Raw genomic sequence first — 22,722 nt, 5'->3', positions numbered from 1 at the left:
CAATTAGTCACTCAGAGTGAGAGCTGTTAGTATCCATGATGGAAAAAGTACACAAATAATACTACAAAAAATTAGTGAGAGATTCAAGATGTTGCCATGATGTTAATATGAAGATCTGATGTTGAGAAGAACTATATCACTTCTGATATCTTCAAGCTTAAATACTTAAAAATATAGATTGTAAAATTTCACCTTGTTACTTGACTTAAATTAGTTCCAATGAAGAATTTTAAAAATATATGTTTGAGGTGAAAAACTGAATATCCCCTGGTATTCTTGCCTCCTTTAAAACTTGTTTTCATATTTAAGAAAACTCAGAAAATTTTCTCAGATACCCCAGGGACATTGAATCTTTCAGAGATTTTAATGCCAATGTAATATATTAATCTGTTGGTTTTTCCTTAAATGTGCACTTGGGTCTCATATGGCCTGCCTGATGCCTTGCTTGGCGATTAAAAGAAAACCATTTCAGTGTTTCAAAAATATAATAAGATGCTTAGGTAAAGTCTATCAGCCAGATTTGTTTGTTTGTTTTGGCTTTCTCTCACCTTGAATCTCTTTCATGTTGTTACTCTGTAAGATGGGTATTAAATTTGCTCAGAGACATTAGTCTCATTCTGAAGCACACCAATGCTTCTCAAATTACCATCCTGCTATAATGAAAGGTACCACCAGAACACTTGAAGATATATCTGACCTTCAAGCAGAGGTCACTCAATTTGTCCCTAAGTCTATTGTATTAATAACAATGGACAAACAAAGATAATGAGAAGAAAGAAGAAACAAAATTAAAAGTTTCACCTTAACTTTCCCAGCATTTTCGTCATCTTCCTTTTTTTCTTCAAATTCAAAGGCAACAGTCATGCGTTGTTGTCTCTGCTCTTCCCACAGTGTTGGGTTAAAGCTGTCACTGTCTGACTGGAAATCTACAGTTAGATTCCAAAGTATTATTGCTTTTTTTTACATGAAGTGTTATTAATAGAGCTTAGTACACTATGCAAAAAAATGGCAATAGGTACTATAAACAAGTACAAAATCAAAAAAAAAAAAAGGAAAAATAAAGAGAAAGAAAGAAAGAAAGAAAAAAAGAAAGAAAGAAAGAAGAAAGGAAAGAAAAAGAGAGGAAAGGTCCTTTGATATTTGTTACATGGTCTTTTACATCTTAATTCAAATTCAGCTTTCCTAAGTACATATTAGTTACATATTGGGATTGGGAAGTTTTCTAGTGCAGAGAATGGGCTCTCCAAATACTACTACTAATGATAGTACAAGAGAGCTGGGCTATACATTTTAAAATATTAATTTTTAAATCTTCACACTAGCACACTATGGGTAGTACTAATATATCCTCAATTTGTTAATGAGAAAACTATAGTTTTCTCTGGGCCAGTGCAGGATTCTATTCCATGTCTGTGTGATTACACAGCCCATACCCATATTTGTAGCCACTAAACTCTATCAGGATTTTATAAAAGGTACTACATAACATTGGTTTTTCAGTAAAGTGTGTAAGATTGAAAGCTTTATTTATTTATTTATTTTTGCTGTGTGTATGTGGTTGGGAGGAAATGGAGGGGAGCTTGTTTTTAGGGTTATGAACATATGGGAATTCAGTCTTTAACATTACAGTCTCAACTAGTCTATATATATCCCCAATTAATAAGGGAAATAAGTGGCTTATAAATATTTAATTTATATCAAAATATGGACTAATAGTAATATCTTCCTTGCCAACATTAATTGTGAACATCACATGAAAATGCAGTACAAGTACTTCGTTCAGGCTAAATTCTTTCCCAAAGGACAGCACTTATCATATATGTACTTGTTTGTTGCAAGGGATTCTGAAAATTCATTTATTATACTTCTGCCTGAAAAGCCAAAGGGTGACTTGCTTAAAGTTCAAAAAATTTTTCTATTACCAACTCTTCTTTCCTCAAAAGAGAACAAAACAAAACAAAACCTGGCTAATTCCTTAACATCACACTTTGCCTAACTAGATCTACCTCACTCCCTACAATAAATTAGGGATTCAATCTGTGCAACCATAGCTCAGAAATGACCAGCAAATCTGAGATTCTTTTCACTTTTCCCTTTATTTTTTAAATGAAATATTTTGATAATCTAGGGACTAATATGAAAATATAAGTAAAGTTTAGGTTTAGGTTTTTTAACACGCATATCTATCATAGCTACTGACATCATTTAGAGAAACTCAACTTGAAAGAGAAAGAATGGTCATTATTTTCAAGTAATCTCTTTATGGTCGACTCTTAACATGAAATAATTTGGGGCCTGGGATCACCAGACTAAATGTTTAAATTGTGTTCATGAAATTAGTGAACACAGGAAATAAACCAGTTCACTGAACCTTCCTTGAGATCTGACCCTTCTTAGCTCATTTCAGTGAGCTGGGTACTACATTTAGTTAACTAGTCCTATGTCTTAGAATCCACCAAGAGAAGTTGCTCCCAAAAATCAACACTTTCATATAAGATATGAAGAGGGAGAGTTACATTTTTGGGATCTTATTTAAAATAGTATAGTGTACATTGATTTTGTAACCTGCAACTTTACTGAATTCATTTATCAGTTCTCCCAGTTTTTTGGTGGAGTCTTTCAGGTTTTCTATATGGAGTATCATGTCATCGGCAAATAGTGAAGGTTTTACTTCTTCCTTGCTGATTGTGGAAGATAAGATTCATGTCTAGGGTTAACCCCTGGATGACTTATATGTGTCATCTAATTATTTTCATAGCCTTGCCCATGTGTCAGTATTCCTGGCCAGATATCAGAATAAAATTATTCCCTTTTATCCATAATTATATAAGTATAGGAGAAATTTTTACTGATAATTTACCTTCATCACCACGAGGTTGCTGGGGAAACATGTAGTTAGTCAATACTCTTTGCTTTGTTTCTGGATGGGCTTCAGTTTGTAAAGGGATAAGGGCTTTTGACTAGACGCAAAGAACATACAAAATAGATTAATAAGATAGTGAATATGAAGAATATTACTTTTATATAAGACATGGTCAATAGTTTGGCCTCACTGAGCTGAATGAACAATTAAAAGAAAGGCAAGGAAAAAAGTAATAAAATAATTAAGGATTACATAAAAGACTATTGCTGAGGAATATTCTTAAATTCTAAGGTCTTCATACTGACAGTTTCTTTTTCTGTAGGATACTTTTTTACAAAACCTATCATCTTCACTGAGCAATGTCAGTTTTAGTCTTAAAGAGACCAAGATGTATTAAATTATTCAACTAAGTAAGCTTTTGGTGTGGTTCTATATGCTCATTCATTTTCACAAACTGCTGCCCTAAAAAGACAAATGGGATTTGCTATCAAATCCATGCTACTGCAAGATCATCTATGAATTTAATTAGGTTAAAACAGAAGCATTTTTTTGAGAGATATTTTTGTAACCAAAGACAGAGTCCACATAAAAATAAGCAACTATTCTTGTTGTACCTGATGTATCAGTATATTTCTTGTGGATGGTAATATTTAATTCTTTATTATTAATTTGATTTTACAAATACAATTTCTGAAGGGTATTGAAGGGTATTGTAGAACTCTGATATTAAATTATATATATATATATATATATATATATCTTATTGGAAATGATGATATCTAATGTTTAAAAAATCCACTAGTTTCATGACATTTATTAACAGGAGTGAAACACAAAGTGGATTTGGCATATCAACTTGTCTCATGCAACTGAGTCAGAAGCACATTAAATCACTGTTATAAATAAAAGTTAAATGATGCAGTCATTGTTCAGTTCAGTCTCCCACAAGAATAATAAATCATGATATTAGCAGATGTTTTTTCACAATGAAAGACTGTAGAATAGATTGTTCCATTAGCATAACTCACATTGAATCCAGAAATTATTTATTTATAATGATATATTAATGCCTTGAAAAATCTATAGTTCATTGATAAGATTTGGATTTGAATCTAATTTCTCTACTTCATCTCTACGTGATGAAGCACGTACTATAATGACTGTAGGGACACAAACATTATTCTTACACTTACATTTTATGTTTTGTAGAGATTTAATTTTTTCACAGAAGTAGCCTAATACTTAGAAATCTGGTCAATTCATTTACCTGTAATGCTGCATTTATGCTCAGGAGATAATGATAACAAACTAAATTCAAGATGATTTGTTTTTATTTGGCTATTCATATTTGCAAAAAGGTGTTTCAAAATTTTGGGATTATGAGAAAAAAGTAAAGATTAATAAGCCATGTCAAAATTGTCCACCACCATTTTTTTTTCTGGTGGCAAATCAGATGTCTTCAACTATTTCTTGCTATTTTCCAGTTATTAAAGTTATTCATTAACACTCAATTACTGATTTGAATATAATCTATTTTCGTGATTATAAAATATAATATCAAACCAATTTCACAGAAAATACTGATAATAGTCACAAAATATATCTGAAAATCCCTTGTATAAAATTTTAGAATTAAGTTGATTATAATTGAAAGTATTTTAAAAAGGAATACATTGGATAATAATTCCCTCTGTGATTTCTTATTCCTTACCTTCAGAGATATAATTAAAGAACATCCCCTAAGGACACAGAGGTACCTTTTAGAAGTACAAAGCTATAAAAATGATCGTTTTGTGTGTTTGATACATGAGAATGAAGTCGATGCTAAATCAAAGTATTTAAAGAGGGTGGAGATTATAGTACTGTATTATCTGTAGCAATGAAATACACACTTGAACTGCTATCTTTACAAAAATCTTTCAGAAGATAAAGGGATCTATATTTTGTAGTATATGCCGAAGGTAGCTACTGGGAATAAGTTAGTAATTCAAAGCTTAAATTATAGTTCATCTTAATAAACAAAATAAATCAGGTAATAACGGTTTTTACCTGATTGTCAGAAAGCCACAAAGCTGCAAGTTCTTTAAGTTTGGTAAATGAGAATGGTAAATTCTTCAACCTGCGAAAACAAGAAAATTCTAATAGCGTGGGTGAAGATGGATATAGTTCATTTTTATGAAGAATTATTTAAAATACTATAACTTATTGATTTCATTCTTCTCTCTAATTCTTTCCCTTCAGTAGTCTGAGCAATCTCTAAAAAGTGAAAATCCCCATTTGCAATCCTCCAAATGCTTTCTATCACATCTAGAAAAAAATCCAAAATTGTTACCATGCCTTGTCAGATCTTACAAGATCTGGCCCTCCAAGCCCCTCCAGAAACTTCTGCTACTCTTTTCCTGGCTTAGTCCCACCAGCGCCACTTACTGGCCTTTTATCAGCCCACTACAAGGAGTAGCCAAACTCTTATCTGTCCGGAATATTCTTTCTCCACAACTTCACTTAACTAATTCCCACATGTCTTTTAGCTCTTAAATGCCATTTTCTCAAAGAGGCTTTTCCTGCCTCCTTATTTAAATAACTTTCCCCAGTGTAGTCTCTAAGTACCTTATACTTTCTTTGATGGAACACATCATAGTTTGTAATTATATATTTATTTTTGTGATTACAGTTTTGCTGGCTGAACTCCCCACAGAACTGTAGACTCCATGATGGGAAGGGGTCATGTCTGTCATACTATTAAAGGAATCTACAGCTTCTATAGATGACTCCCGAGAGCATGTCCTTTTGTTCTGTCACCTTTTTGTATTCCAAGAGGGAATTTTTAAAAATGCATTTTGAGGTATGTGAAGTTTGGCATCAGCTATGATATTCAATTGAAATGATCTCTTTAGTATTGGCTTTAGCCTTTGGAGGACCAAATTGCCAAATGCCTACTTCAACATACTATCTGATATCCCTGAAATTGTGTATGATGCGTAAATTGTGATTACATAGGCATATATGTGATTGCCATCATAGTCACTCAGCAAAGTGGTAATATAAACAAAGCCTGCCACTGGATTCATTGTTAATTTCTGCATATTCACTTTTGAATAGAGGTACACATTTTAGATAGAACTTGGAATGAAAATTTCCTTAAGTCTTTAATATGTTGGAATTATTTCAGCCAATCCGTGAATACATATATTTTGACAATGGAAATGGAAAATATTACAATAATTAATAAGGATTGTAGAAATGGTTTATATTATATGCAAAAGGAGTGACCACTTCAAATGATTTAGTAAATTTGAAAAGATATTGATAGCCAATACAAATAGCAACAGTGTGCATTAGCCAGATAACTTTAGGAAGAATATAATAACCTCTCTGAGCTCATAAATAGTTATAAAACATAAATAAGCATATAAAGAGTAATGGAGACTGATTTATATCATAGTTCTCTTTTTATGAAATTATTTGTTATACTAGTATTTATAACATGAAACTAAATTACGTAAAAGCTGTTTGTAGTTTTTGGTTATTTAATTTCACTGAAGCCAGAAATTATGAAGTAAGGTGTTATGGGAAGAATTTTTCCACATCATATGGAGATGAATTGAAAGTAGAATATCAATTCTGCCACATCAAAATTATGTGAGGGGGAAACTCTCCGGAATCATACAACAAAATGCATGACAAATCATCATCAATCCAGTCATAAATGTGGAGTGTAAGGAAAAGACTGTTAGAGGAGGACAAGTTACACTCAATTCTCCTTAGTCCCCCAGTAACGTGTGTTAAAAGTGAGCTTCTATTTAGTATCACAAATGTGCAATAAATTGACCATAGGAATGATCTTGCAGTTGACAGTGCATGGGAATAATTTTTCCTAAACTATAATACCAAAATTTTTTAAAATTCATTCTATTATAAATGTGAAATTGTGATAGTCATGACATTTGGATGACATTTCATATTTAATCTTTTATCCAAGCATTTCATATTTAATCTTTTATCCAGTTCTTTCTCTGATAGTAATGTTAAATTTGGCCTCAGATTTGGTTGAATATTGATTTTAATTGCAAGTCAAGTCATTGATTAATTTATTAACTAAGAAATATTAGTTGGCTCTATACTATGTTCTAGTCGCTGTAGTAGGAGAAAAATTAAGCTTATATAACTGACCTGATGAAATAAGTTCCTGGATATTGTGAGATTCTCAATGACTTATTCATATCTTTTGCCCTACCATCTAGCAATATGTCTGTCCCATTGTGGTTACTGAATTATCCTCTATTTGTTGAATAAATAACTTCATTAGCAGACTTTCTACTTTCTTACACCATACACAAAAATAAACTCAAAATTGATCAATGACTTAAATGTGAGGCCTAAAACCATAAAACTCCTAGAAGAAAGCAGGCAGTAATTTCCTTGGCATAGGCCATAGAAATATTTTTCTAAATATGTCTCCTCAGGCAAGGGAAACAAAAGCAAAATTAAACTATTGGGACTATACAAAAAAAACCAAAAAACAAAAAACAAACAACTTCTGCACAGTGAAGGAAACCAGTAACAAAACCAAAAAGCAATCTACTGAATGGGAGAAGATATTTACAAATGATATATCTGATAAGGGGCTAATATCCAAAATATATAAAAAAAACTTATACAACTCAACACCAAACAAAAAATAAGCCAATTTAAAAATGGGCAGAGGACCTGAATAGTCATTTTTTTTTCCAAAGAAGACATACAAATGGTCAACAGACACATGAAAAGGTGCTCAACATCATTAATCATCAGGGAAATGCAAATCAAAACCACAATGAGATATTACCTTATACCTGTCAGAATAGCTAGAATCAAAAAGACAAGAAATAACAAGTGTTGGTGAGGATGTGGAGAAAAAGGAACCTTGCTGCACTGTTGGTGGGACTGTAAATTGGTGCAGCCACTATGGAAGACAGTATGGAGGTTCCTTAAAAAATTTAAAAATGGAAATATTATATTATCAAGTAACTCTACTACTGGGTATCTACCTAAGGTAAAGAAAATCAAAGCTGTAATTCAAAATGATATATGCACCCCTACACTTATTGTAGCATTATTTGCAATATCCAAGGTATGGAAACAACCCAAGTGTCCATCCATAAATTGATGGATAAAATGTGATATATGGATATTTATGTCTATATCTATAAATATATATTACTCAGCCACAAAAAAGAATGAGATCTTGCTATTTTCCAGGTCAAACAAGGATGGACCTAGAGGGTATACTGTTAAGGGAAGTCAAGTTAGACAAAGACAAATAGCATATGATCTCACTCATGTGGAATTTAAGAAACAAAACAAGACAAGAAACAAACAAAAAAAGACATTTAAATACAGAGAAGAATCTTGTGGTTGCAAGAGGGGAAGTGGGTGAGGGGATGGCTGAAAGCGATAAAGGAGATTAAGAGTACACTTATAGTGATGAGCATTGAGTAATGTTTGGAATTATTGAATCATTATATTGTACATCTGACATTAATGTAATACTATATGTTAATTATGCCTCAATAAAAATAGTCAAAAAACAACTTTATTAGTATTACTTATAATTATGGGTCATTTTAAATATTTGAGAAGCATATTTTCTATATCATCATGCAGATTATTACTGAATAAAAGTTGAGCAGACCAAGAATATAAGAGAGAAAACCCCTCTCCAAGTTACAACAGTAATGGAGCTCAGTTCCATTGGGGACTGTAATGGAATCTACTGAGAATCCATCTTCCTATTATATCTACATTATCATATTTCCTAATCTTATTCATAAGAATATAATTAGAAAATTTTGAAAAATGTTTTGCTGAAAGTCATGTAGAACATTCAAAGCATTCCTCTCATTTTCCTGTCTGGTAACCCAGTCCAAACAGGAGAATGAGATTGATTTGATTGGACTTACTCTTGTACCAAGGTATGAAGCTTCCTTGTCATCTTGATTTTAAAAATTAAATCCCAAACCTTTTAATAAAATGCCTTATTCTCTTATATGGAATATTATTGAATTACTAAGCGAATGTGATTTTTGAAAATCACATTATTATTATTATTTTCTTCAAACCAACAAACAAATGAGAACTCGTACATCCATCTTGAAACTTACAGATCTGAACATTCTTAATGATTCCATCTTTGACAGTTTCATTGCAATCTGTTTCTCATTCTATCACTTGTCTGACTGAAATTCATTTTATATGTTCTATTCTATAATCATTTTATCTACTGAGTAGTTATCTTCAGTCAATATTTATTTTTATCCTTTCCTATTGGAGGGCAATTGTGGTGGAAACAAAGATGAATTGCAGTTTTGCTTTTATGTTTTTGCGTATCCACCACTATAATAACTTTGTCACAAGAAGAGCACCTATCTTTTCTTTTTTTGCCTTGCTCTGAACATGACTAAATAGCCATTTGGTTGTCTTTACCATAATGTACAAACTTTATCGCTTTTGATATTAGCTAATTGGCAATATTCTTTCAGCATTTTGATGGTGTCGACAAGACACACATCTATAAACCTCATAAGACAGAAAATATTTTTTAAATCATTAACAAGATATAATAATAATTTACTTTTAGTAAATAGCTAATATGTGATTGTGAAATGTTGCAGAAATACCTGTTGTCACTCAAATTTAAGACTCTTAGTTTCTGCATCTGTCCAATCTCTTCAGGAAGAAATTCCAGTTTATTGGAACGTAGAGACATAACTGTTACATTCTTACAGCTTCCAATCTATGGGTAACAAAAGAAAATAAAGAAATACACTGTAAACCATTTTATATTAATTTTTAATTTTAAAATAATCAATTTACAGATTTCCCTGTCACTTTTAAGACTCCCTTAATATGTCTATTGTTTTATTTTTTATAATCCCACTCTTTAAAATATGTGTATATATAATATATATTCCTCTAGGTATTAAGGCAACATATATCTCATATTCTTTTGCACATTAGGAAGGAAGAATTTTCTTTATAATTTTGTTATTTAGAATGCTCATTAACTTCATTGTTTTAATAAGTTACATTGTTTTTATTGTCCATCCAAGTGAGTGCTAACACATCTATGTTTCTCATAGATCATACATACTCAAAAGATGTTGACATTGCCTTGACAAAGTTAGTTTTATTTCATGTTGCAATGGTACTTGTTATTTCTATTCATAACTTTTGGTTTTAAAATAATGGCATATTGATTATTGTTCCTTCATTATGAAAATGTTTAGTATAAAATGTTAAATTGAAAATATACCCCACAGTTTTTTCTTGACATTAATAAATAAAAATCCCACTTAGAAAGAAAAACCAACAGAACCTCCTGGTGAATTCTAAAATAAAAATAATATTATTATGCCACATGATACCTAGAAAAACTATTTACATTAAAAATCTTTCACTTCAGAAATGGAAATGTAATGATCCCAGAATGCTATTTATCATTATTCTTAAGAGCAAAATATTTAAATTATCTAAAACTGCATTCCTTAGCATTGAGTAACTTACAATATTTTATTACTTTTCTTTGCAAGTAGTGTTCGAGTCAAATGCATTTTCTGAGTCAAATATAAGCACTTATCACATATTACTTAAAGGATAATAATCAATAAATACTTATACAGATAACTCCTATATACATTGACAGCTCAACTCATGAATCTACATTGCTACTGCACCAGTTAAGACTTAATCCCAAAACATATTCATTGAAAGTTAGTTAACAAAAACAAGTTTATTTCTCACTTCTCTGGGTAATTCTGGAAGGAAATTCTCATCGACTGCTAACGTTCGAAGACTATGAAGGTAGCCGATAGTAGAAGGTAGAGACTCCAATTCATTACAGCTACAGTCAAATTCTTCTAATAAAGATAAACTGAAAAATTAAATACATTAGTTAGACATTTTAAAAGGTAAAATGGCAAAAGAGCTTTTAAAAGGCCACATATCCAAGTTCACTGAACAAAAAAAAGTTATTCATTTATGACTACAATGGTATCATATAAATTGTTTTATCAGTTCAGCCAAATGGTTCAACCAATGCTATTTAATAAGTGGCTCAATTTATGGGGCACCTGGGTGGTTTGGTTGGTTAAGCATCCTACTCTTGGTTTGGGTCAGGTCATGATCTCACGTTTCATGAGTTTGAGCCTCGCATTGGGCTCTGTGCTGACCATGCAGAGACTGCTTGGGATTCTCTCTGTCTCTGTCTCTGTCTCTGTCTGCCTCTCTGCCCCTCCCCCACTTATGCTCTCTGATTCTCTCAAAAATAGATAAACTCTTAAAAAAATTAAAAAAAAAGAAAATGACACAAGGTTTTGTTTGTTTGTTTTATACAACTTAAGTGTCATTTATAGCTTGATATTCATAATGTATATCCTTGGAGTGGATGCATATAAGTGGCATGGGATAGGTAGAAGGGTATAAAGGGCAGGTCCACAAAGGAATAGTAAGGGGGGCAAAACATTAACAACAAATCACTGATTAAATTTTAGGTTTACTAAGCACTTTAAAGATAAAAATAATCTTTACCTTATAACAACTCTATAAGATAGCTATTATTTTTAAACCCATTTTACAGATAAGGAAATTGAGGCTGAAAGAGCCCAGGGCCACACAAAGTAGGAAATCTGGGAGCTTAAATGCACACAGTATGCCTCTGCTGTATTTTCTTGCCTCTTAGCCAGTGCATCTGTAGCCAAGTAGCCAAGAGTACAGAGAGGGCTCATTTCAGCCTGTAGATATGTTCAGTTTGGTTTACATAGTATTTTAAAGTGTGGTAAACTCTACATAATGATCGAGATTCTTGGTACCTCTTGAAAGAGGAAGATATGGCAATACTGGGTTGATATTTCTCCATGACAGGCAATAGAAACAGAGTAATGGCTGCTGCCTTCACATGAACACAGTTCTTTATCACAATCCCTACTACCCCATATATAGCCAGTTTTGACCCAGATCTACAGAAAGAAATTCTATAAATGCACATTCAAGTTATCACCAGGGAACAAGAAATTTCAATATCTGGTTTGAGATAGCTGGGAAAGAAAGATGGCCTGTCACTAGGGAAGCACTATCTGTATTTAAGTTGTCACTGATGTTGTTGTTAATATTATTACACTGTTATTACCATTCATAACATCATTATTACTGTGATAGGAAGGAACCCCCAAGAGCAAGGATGAATTAGAGTTAGTTGGATTTAAAGTTGTATAATCAGCTTCCATCAGCTGACTTGAATGCAATTTACCCCCATCATTTAGTTAATGAGTAAACACAGAAATTAAACATTATAGGTATTAAGTCAGTCAGAATGGATTTGTGCCCAAGCTCTGTCACTTACTAGATGTGTTATCTTGGGTACCAAACAATAAAACAAAGACCACAGCTCAAACACCAAAGCTGATTTTATTTACCTGCCAGGCAAAGGAACATACCAGGGAAGAAATTCACAGAGTAGTGCTCTGACGGGGAAAAGTCAGTGCCCAAAGGGGGTGGGTAACAGTGGGATATGCTCATTAAAGATCAAAATTTGCATTATGGAGAGTGTGGAATGAATTCACAAGCCTGTGTACTGTTACATAAATCAAGTCCTGTTAACCACGGGTCAGGAAAGAATAATTTGGTAGGTTAAGTCTGACCCCGAACCCAGGTAACTCATGATTCATAGTCCTTAACAGTTTCAGCTACTTAGAACCACATGTAGTGAAACACAGCATTCAGCTTTGAATAATATCTCATAAGCAAGTGTTGCTTAAGTGAACAATTTTCCTTTTTCTCTGAGCCTTAGTTTCTTCACATTTGCAGAGAATACTAGCAATTCCTGCCTCATGCAGTTGCTCTGAGTATTTTATGAAATATTGTAAGTAAAGGATTTAGCACCTTTGCTAAATCCTGCCATAAAAATACATGCTCAGGAAATGTTTTCTCTTTGTATTAGTGAACCCTGATGAATTCGTTTCTAAAACCTTTGAGGCCGCACATGCAGGGGTGGTTATGTTGCTGGGTACCAGGTGTGTATGGCTCTGTGTGTGTGTGTGTGTATGTGTGTGTGTGTTGGTGGGGGCCGGAATCAATGTATGTGGGAAACCCTGTAACAGTTTTTTTCTTTAAAAAAAGTCTAGCATAGTGCCTTACATAGTGTACTTAGTGTACTTAAGTACATAGTGTACTTAATATATTTGGTAGAATTGAATAAACCATGTATGGATGATTTAGGGTTATGTACTCAGCAAGTGACCGGTCATAAAAGTGCCAGAGGCTTTCAAAAATAAACATTTCAGATGTACCTTCAGAGAAGAAGTCAAAGACTTAAATAGTTCAAAATATAATTAACGTTTTTCGTTTTTCTTTTCTTTTATAAAAACATGTTTTGAGGGGCACATGGGTGGCTCAGTCGGTTAAGCGTCTGACTTCGGCTCAGGTCATGATCTTGTGGTGTGTGAGTTCAAGCCCGGGTAGGCTCTGTGCTGACAGCTCAGAGCCTGGAGTCTGCTTTGGATTCTGTGTCTCCCTCTATCTCTGTCCCTCCCCCACTTGCGCTCTGTCTCTCTCTCAGAGACATTTAATAGACATTAAAAAAAATTAAAAAAAACCAAAAACCCCCATGTTTTGAGTTTAGTTTTGAGTCACAGTAAGGCAGCCTTTTGTGCGGTTCTGATATGAACAAATTTCAATCATCATGGTTTCATTAAATAACATTGTACCCCCACAACATGGCTCAAACATCAGTATACTTACTAACTGTGTGAAACTGCATAAAGTATAAACTTCACTCTTAACTCTTGGGTCCACAAATCACAATGTAAATAACAGATGGGCATCATGACTAGCCACATTACTTCCTTCAAAGTCTGTCAGTGATTTGTCTCTGAACGTCCGTCATTCAGTTCACACACAAACAGTACATCATGTAGTTGCATTGCCTTCTTGTCAATCAGCGGTAGATAGATACTATAGGTATAATAATTCAATATTTATAGCACTATTACTGTTGAAAAATCTCTTGGTCTCCCTAATGCTCTTGGTGAGTTAAATGAAAATGTGAAAACTTGCTTTTGATCACCAAGAGCAAATTCACTAATCCAGCCAATGGACCAAGGAGTTATTTCAACTTTGAAAGCCTATTATCTTACACAGACTTTGCAATAAGCCATCAATGCTACAACTGGAGATCATGAAATTTATTTAGCTGAGTTTTGGAAGAAATATGACATAAAGCATACAAATGAAAGTATTTAAGCATCATGGCAAGATGTGACAGCAAGTAGTACACGTGCATTACAGCAGGAACTTTTAACACAATGTGCGAACAACCTTGGAGGACTTGAATCAAACATAACTGGAGTTGTAGAAGAAAGAGCGTCACCTGGGTGGCTCAGTCTGTTAAGCATCCAACTCTTGATTTTGGCTCAGGTCATGATTTCACAGGTTTGTGAGTTTGAGCCCCACTTCGGGCTCTGTGCTGGCAGTGTGGAGCCTACTTGGGAGTCTTTCTCTCTCACTCTCTGCCCCTCCCATGCTCTGGCTTTTTCTCTCTCTCTTTTTTTCTCTCAAAATAAATAAATAAACTTAAAAAACAATAAGAAATAGTGGACTGTGGGGATAATGCCTGTCACTATTCAAGGTACTGTAAATATGCTGCCAGAGGAACTTGGTAAACTCATTGACATAAAAGGAAAGCGGTTGTAATGAAAAGGATGAAGACATCCTAGAGGAAGCCATGCTGGTAATAAACTTCACAGTAAAGGAACTCTCAGAGAGGTTTCATGACACAAAAGCACAAAGGACAGAAGTTTGGAAGACAATTCAAGCTTAAAACGTCACTTCACTGATGCATAGAAAAGACATTCACTGTGAGCTATAATTTACATGATGAAAAGGCAAGTGATGTTCAAACTAATCTTGATAACTTTTTTTACAAAAAATATCACTTTAATTCTTGATGTTCCTACTGTTTGCAAAGACAGCAAACAAGATAAATATTACTTTTACTATTTTTCCATTTCCCTATACAATTATAACCAACCGTAACAGTATTTAATGTTCTGAAAAAGGTTTTAAAGACCTCAGGCAGTACTATCATGGTTTTCCCTCATTGATTATTAAGACCGTTGCATGGTTTCAGCTTCCATGGCCATTTCCACAATCCTCCGCTACTGTGCAAGGTGAGAACTTCCTGCATTAAAAAGACAACATTTGACTGCACTAAGGGCTGTACTGAATTAATAATTTATAGTCGAAATATTTTACATCTCTGGGTTAGAGAGAAAGCTAGTGGTGCAAAACACACACTCTTCAATGATCTCTGACATTTAAAAGATTTAAACTCATAACATTCCAGCTGACTTTGCTGATGGTTATCTTGTTAGAAATCACTTAAGGTATTCTAATATAGGATCCTCTCTGAAAAGAGTTATATCACATTTACTCAGATTATCACTGGCTTTCAAAAGATAGATCAAAATAAGTGAAATAGGTCACTAGAAAAAGACAAATAATGTCTTATCTCACTTATATGTGGAACCTAAAACAAAACAAAACTGAGCCCATAGATTCGGAGAACAGATTGGTGCTGGCCAGAAATGAGGGTAAGGGATGGGAGAAATGAATGAGTGTGGTCAAAAGGTACAAACTTCCAAAATACTTCATGGGGATATAATGTACAGCCTGGTGACTATAGTTAACAGCACGGTATTGCATATTTTAAAGTTGTTAAGAAAATAGATCTTAAAAGTTCTCATCACAAGAAAAAAATTGTTTGTAACTATGTTTGGTGATGACTATTAACTAGACTTTGTGGTGGCCATTTCACAATATATACAAATATTGAATCATTATGTTGTACACCTGAAACTAATGTAATGTTATATCAGTTATATCTTAGTAAAAAACACATTCGTTATAGTTTTTGCAAGAGAAAGACCAAAAGTTCCTTTTTTTTTAGAATTGTTATCTATAGTCTATAATTGGACACACTAAAAGGAAAAATCAACAGCAAGGAAAGTGTAAAGTAGTGCTTCCCAAACTTCAGTGTGCCTATGAATCACCAGCCAAACTTATTAAAATGCAGATTCAGATTCAGTGGTTGGGATGAGCCCAGATTCTGCATTTGTAACAAGCTCATAGGTGATGTAAACGCCCCTAGTCCTAGGGCCACACACTGGGTTTGTTGTAAAGCTTTAAATAAATAAAGCTCTTACAAATATTTCCAGAGTTACACTTAAACACACACACACACACACAAAACAGACATACTCATAAAAGATAAAATCTCCATAACTATTACAAGAGTTGTGTTCTGTAAAGCTTTGCCTTAGTTCACACATGACTACTACTACTGAAGTATGCTACTGAAGGTAGTAATGCTTGAAATTAAACAATAATGGTATTGACTTCATTTTCTAAAATTACCCTCTCTGTTTTTCTCTAGTTTGGTTTTCATGAACTAGTTTTGGCTGGGAAGTTATTACTGTAACATTAACCTTCAAGTACCTAGCTAAATGATAAGACTGTGAATATATTATGTAGATAATCTATAATTTCGCTTTAACATAATTCAGGACCACTAGAAACCATTAGATACTATTAAATATTCTATTAATGTAGATGGTAAAAAACATAAAAATAAATAGGTTTGGGCTTCACTTTCCTTGTTCAGTTTTCACTCATTAGAAATAATGTAATTCAGTAGAAAATATTCAGACAGGCATGGGTTCTAATTCTAGTGTGGCCACTTAATAGCTGAGTAATTTTGTCTACTATTACTTCCTGTTTTCTCATCTATAAAATTGGTTGATAATGCTTACTATATAGAGTTTCAAAGAGGATTAAATGTATGCTAAGCCCCTGGTATAGATATGGCACTCCATTAAAATGGCCAAGATGGAGAGCACCCTAAAAAAAATCTTGAACAATGTTTTTGAAATACGTAAAAGTTATCCTGTGGTAATTCAGTTTTTAAAATGAGTTTTTTCATATAAACAAAACCTTCTAGTAGACAAAATGTAAAACTACCTGAAATTGATTAGTAAGGCATGGGAGCTGGACAAATTTAAGGTGATATGAAAGAAATTAAATTAAATTAAATTAAACTGTATTTGCGAAGATTTAGTAGAAATGGATATATAGGCATAACATGGAGATATTGTGGGTTTGGTTCCAGACTGTCAAAATAAAGTGAATGTCGCAATAAAGTGAGTCAAATGAATATTTTGGTTTTCCTATTATATATTGGTGCATGTAAAAGTTATGTTTACATTATACTATAGTCTATTAAGTGTATAATAGCATTAGGTATAAAAAATATACATACCATAATTAAAAATGTTTTTTTGCTAAAAAACGCTAACCATCATCTGAGCTTTCAGAGAGTTGTAATCCTTTTGCTGGTGGAGGCTCCTGCCTTGATGTTGATGGCAGCTAACTGATCAGGGTGGTGGTTGCTGAAGGTTTTCATAAAATTTCTTAAAATAAGACAACAGTGAAGTCTGCCATATCAATTGACTCTTCCTTTCATGAACAATGCTCTGTGATGTGATGTTGTTTGATACCATTTTGCATACAGTAGAACTTTCAAAACAGGAGTCAATCTTCTCAAACCCTGCTGCTGCTTTATCAATTAAGTTTATGTAATATCCTAAGTCCTGTGTTGTCATTTCAACAATCTTCACAGCATCTTCACCAGGAGTAGATTCCATCTCAGGAAACCACCATCTTTGCTCATCCATAAGAAGAAACTCCCCATCCATTAATGTTTCATCATGAGATTGTAGAAATTCAGTCACATCTTCAGGCCCCCCTTCTAATTCCAGTTCTCCTGTTGTTTCCACCCCATCTGCAGGTATGTCCTGCACTGAAGTCTTGAACCCCTCAAAGTCATCCATGAGGGTTGGAATCAACTTCTTCCAATTTCCCTTTAATCTTAATATTTTGACCTCTTCCCATGGATTATGAATGTTCTTCATGACATCTAGAAGAATGAATCCTTTCTAGGAGGCTTTCAATTTACTTTTCCCAGATCCATTTAAGGCATCACTATCTATGCAGTTATAGCCTTACAAATTATATCTTTTTTAAAAGTTTATTTATTTATTTTAAGAGAGAGAGAGAAAGAGAGAGAGAGAGAGAGAGAGAGCCAGCAGGGGAGTGGGAGAGAGAGAGAGGGAGAGAGAGAAAGAATCCCAAGCAGGCTCATGGAGAGCCTGATGTGGGGCTCGAGTCCACAAACCATGAGATCATGACCTGAGTGGAAGTCAAAAGTCAGACTTTTAACTGACTGAGCCACCCAGGTGCCCCAATTCAAATTATATTTCTTAAATGATAAGACTTGGAAGTGAAAATGACTTGGATCCATGGACTGCAAAATGGATGTTGTGTACAACATCAGTCTCATTCTACACCTCCATCAGAGCTCCTGAATGATAGGTGCATTTTCAATGAACAGTAATATTTTGAAAGGAATCTTTTTTTCTGAACAGTAGGTCTCAACAGTGGGCTTAAAATATTCAGTAAATCATTTTGTAAATAGATGTCCTGTCATCCAGGTTTGTTGTTCCATTTATAGAGCACAGCCAGAGGAGATTTAGTGAAACTCTTAAGGGCCCTAAGATTTTTGGAATGGTAAATGAGCATTGGCATCTTGCTTAAAATCACCAGCCGCATTAGTCTCTTGAAAGGCATTGGCCTTTCAAAACAGCCTGTGTTTTGAAACTCCAAAGCCATACATTAACTTCTTCTCTCTAGCTATTAAAGTCCTAGATGATATCTTCTTCCAATAGGTGGCTGTTTCATCTACATTGAAAATCTATTGTTTAGTGTTGCTACTTTCAGGAATTATTATGGTTAGATTTTCTGGATAACGTGCTGCAGCCTGTACCTCAGCAATTGCTGCTTCACCTGGCACTTTTATCTTATGGAAACAGCTTCTTTCCTTAAGCTTCCTATACCAACCTCTGCTAGCTTCAGACTTTTCTTCTGCAGCCTCCTCACCTCTCTCAGCCTTCAAAGAATTGGAAGAGATTCTTGCTCTGGATTAGGCATTGTTGGGGCAGGGAATATTGGGGCTGGTTTGATCTTCTGTCCAGACCATAAAACTTTCTCCATAGCAGCAACAAGACCGTCTTGTTTTTCTTATTATTTGTGTGTTCACTGGAATAGCAGTCTTAATTTCCTTGAAGAACTTTTCCTGTGCATTCACAGCTTGTCTGTTTGGCACCAGAGGCCTAGATTTAGGCTTATCTTGGATTTTGACATGACTTCCTCACTAAGCTAAATCATTTCTAGCTTTTGATTTAAAGTGTGAGTTATGCAACTCTTTCTTTCACTTGAACACTTAGAGGCTGCTGTAAGGTTAGTAATTGGTCTATTTTCAATATTATTCTTTCTCAGCAAATAGACAAGGCTGAGGAGAGGGAGGTTGATGGGGGAATGCCTGGTTGATAGACAATTTAGAACACAAACGACATTTACCAATGAAGTTCACCATCTTGCATGAGTGCAGTTCATGGTGCCCCCAAACAATCACAATAGTAACATCAAAGATCACTGATCACAGATCAATCACCAAAACAAATATAATAATAATGAAAAAGTTTGAATTACGGTGATAATTGCCAAAATGTGACACAGAGACATGACATGAGTAAATGATGTTGGAAAAATGGCACTGATAGTGTTGCTTAATGCAAACCTTCAATTTGTAAAAAATGCAGTATCTGCGAAGTGCAATAAAATGAGGTATATCTGTAATAACTAAAGGGAGAGATATAAAACTTGTTAGGAGAACATTTAGAATGGGCACATAGTGAATGCTAAGTAACTTTTGCCATTATCCTTATTTTCATATGTTGTAAAATAAATTTCATTTAATTTAGGCCAAGAATCAAGTTTTAGACTCTACCCTTAATTTTCTCATTAATATTTGGTAAGTCACTTGTACTACTTCTAAATAATGCAAGAAATTAACAGAAATTAAACATTCTTTTCTATGGTGTTTATTAAATGAAACTCACCCAGTTTTTATACTAAATCCTACAGTCTAAGATGGAATCAGTCAAACTGTGGTGGAAACAGCATTTGTTAGGAGTAGTCAATCATTTAGAGATTTTACACGTGAAACATCTATGTTAACTGATTTTGAACAGTTACCATCATTATCAAGATAATATACTTTTCATTTGACCCAATTTTCCCATTTTTCCAAAGTAATCACTGATCTTTCCCTTCCTTTGGACGCTTTAGGAAGTTAATTAAGTTGACTGAAAAGAAAATCTATAATTTTTTTTTATTATAGGAGAAAAGTACCACCCAAATGTAAAATTCTATTTAAAAGTATTGTTTTAAGTGAACGTATCTATAACCCATGAGTAGAAAATAGCTTTGCCATTGAAGAAGACCACTAAAAAAAGATTCTATATGTGTTGCTTGGGTGGCTGAGTTGGTTAAGTGTCTGACTCGATTTTGGCTCAGGTCATGATTTCGTGGTTCATGGGATTGACCTCCTGTCGGGCTCAATTCTGACAGCACAGAGCCTGCTTAGGATTTCTCTCTTTCTCTACCCTTCCTCTGCTTGCATGTACGCTCTCTTTCTCTCAATATAATACATAAATAACTAAAAAAAAAAAAAGATTCTATACGCTTCAAGATAGGATACTGAAAGATTTTTTAACCAACAAAAAAGTAGAAACATTTAATTTATGCTGCATTTAGAATTTGGCGACAGCCCATAAATGGTCACAATCCTAAAATATTGGGACAGGGAGTGAAGGAGAAACTAGGCAGTAGAGGACAATGGCTCTTAAATGGAAATCATTGCTGGTTTTGTCCCTTAACTGGAATCTTATACAATCATAAATGAAATTCCATTTGATCATTTCTCTGTACTTTTCTCAATAACTTATTTTTTCTGTAAGGATAACTCGACCACTTCAGGAAATAGATTATAATCTTTTTCTTTTGTGTCTTAAATTTCTCTCTCTAGCTCCTTAGACTTTTCAACCAAATACTATGATTCTAAAAGCTTATCTTTGAGGACTCTGCTAAAAAGCATAGGATAATTTCAAACACTGCTTTTCTTTTCTTTCTTTTCTTTTCTTTTCGTTTCTTTTTTAATGTTTTTCTTTATTTTTTGAGAGAGAGAGAAACAGAGTGCGAATAGGGCGGGGCAGAAAGAGAGGGAGACACAGAATCGGAAGCAGGCTCCAGGCTCTGAGCTGTCAGCACAGAGGCCATGCAGAGCTCAAACCCATGAACGGCAAGACCATGATCTGAGTGGAAGTTGGACGCTTAACCGACTGAGCCACCCAGGCACCCCTAAAACACTGCTTTTCTTGAGAGTATATTTTATAAGTTCAAATATGTATGTCATGGACTGAATGTTTTTGTCCCACTTCCCAATTCATATTTTAAAGTCTTAACCTCCAGTGTGATAGTGTTTAGATGTGAGCCTTTGGGAAGTAAATCAGAGTTAGATGATGTCTTTGAGGATGGGGCCCTCATAATGGGATCGGTGCCCTTATAAGAAGAGATGCTAGAGAACCAGCCTCTCTCCCTCTTTCTCTGTTTTTCTTTTTGTGCATCACAAAGAAAAGGTTGTGTGAGCACACTGAAAGATGGTAGCTGCTTGTAAGCCAAAAGAGGAGACCTCAAAATGAAACCTATCTTGCCAACACTTTGATTCTGGACTTCCCAGCCTCCAGAACTGTGATACATAAATTTATGTTGTTTAAGCCACCTAGTCTGTGATATTTTATTATGGTAGCCTGAAAAGACTAAGACAATATATTATTATATTTGCAAATCAGTATAAAACATTTTTCTAAGAACTTGATGTTATCATGTTATTAATCATCACACAAATGAACATAAACAGCAGCAAATAAATGTCTTTTTGATTATTACTATTAAAGCCTATTATAATTTATTGAAGGCTATCTAACACTAAGTCTCACAACAACCTCTGAGATGAATTATTGTTTCCATTTCTCAGATGAAACAATTGCAGTTCCGAGATGTGAAGTGACATGTCCAAGGTCAATTAGGTTAATCAGTGGAGAAGCCAGGATTGGAATCTGTCTAGTTCCAAGGCTTGCAAACATGCTCCTCTGCCATACTGCTTAGGTACAATGAAAGAGATTAAATATTCTCAAGACATGATCTCAGACCTTAAGGAGCCTATATTCCAGTTGGTAGGATGTGGCAAAATAATGGAAAAGTTTAAATCATGATACAAAAGATAAACAAATAACTTATATAACAAATGAAAAAATATCGCAAGTTAAGAGGGTTCTCTACCTTATATATATATAGTTCCCCAAACTTATCTGTCCATGAAACTTATCTTTGTGTCATACCTATTAAAATTCCCAATAATAACTGTTTTGAGAAATATAATTCAGAAAATGCTGGTCTACTTTGTAGGTGTACTAGAGCTTTTGATTTATAAGAGGAAGCTGTAGCAGTCTGGGTGGGCAGAAGAAATAAGAATTAAGATGTAAAAACAGTAAGCGTATTTCTTGAATCCAAAACCCGGAAATGCAAATTAAATAAGTCAGTCATTTTTTACTTTATCAAACTATTTTTTGAAAACATTTATTGAATATGTTCACTTTCTATTTATTAATACATTTAATCCTCACAACATTCTTATGAGGTAGGCATTATTATTATGATTTCTATTTATAAGGAGGAATCTAAGGCTTTGTTGCCCAATAACGAATCTAAGAGCCTGGTTTTGAACCCAGAAGGTCTGGCTCCAGAACCAAAGCTATCAACACTATGGTAAACTTCCTCTCTAAGGCAGCTTCATTTTATTTTATTTATTTTTT

At 33.8% G+C, this 22,722-nt stretch overlaps 1 protein-coding gene across 9 annotated transcripts in view; it reads right to left on the bottom strand.

Moving 5' to 3' along the window:
- The window catches only part of LRRC7 (leucine rich repeat containing 7), a 550,569-nt gene that overhangs the window by 107,733 nt on the left and 420,114 nt on the right, over positions 1–22,722 (bottom strand). For all 9 annotated transcript variants that reach the window (XM_019837223.3, XM_045034767.1, XM_019837219.3 and 6 more), the window contains exons 12-16: positions 10,643–10,772; positions 9,520–9,635; positions 4,913–4,982; positions 2,861–2,960; positions 802–926 (exon numbers count right to left, since the gene is read on the bottom strand). In XM_019837223.3, the coding sequence (XP_019692782.2) occupies positions 802–926; positions 2,861–2,960; positions 4,913–4,982; positions 9,520–9,635; positions 10,643–10,772 (541 nt within the window). The remainder of the gene's footprint in view (positions 1–801; positions 927–2,860; positions 2,961–4,912; positions 4,983–9,519; positions 9,636–10,642; positions 10,773–22,722) is intronic.

Source organism: Felis catus, chromosome C1 (genome assembly GCF_018350175.1).
Source record: "Felis catus isolate Fca126 chromosome C1, F.catus_Fca126_mat1.0, whole genome shotgun sequence".
In the NCBI taxonomy this organism is placed as follows: Eukaryota; Metazoa; Chordata; class Mammalia; order Carnivora; family Felidae; genus Felis; species Felis catus.
The sequence above is the reverse complement of the archived record's forward strand: the minus strand, read 5'-3'. Positions and strand labels throughout refer to the sequence as shown.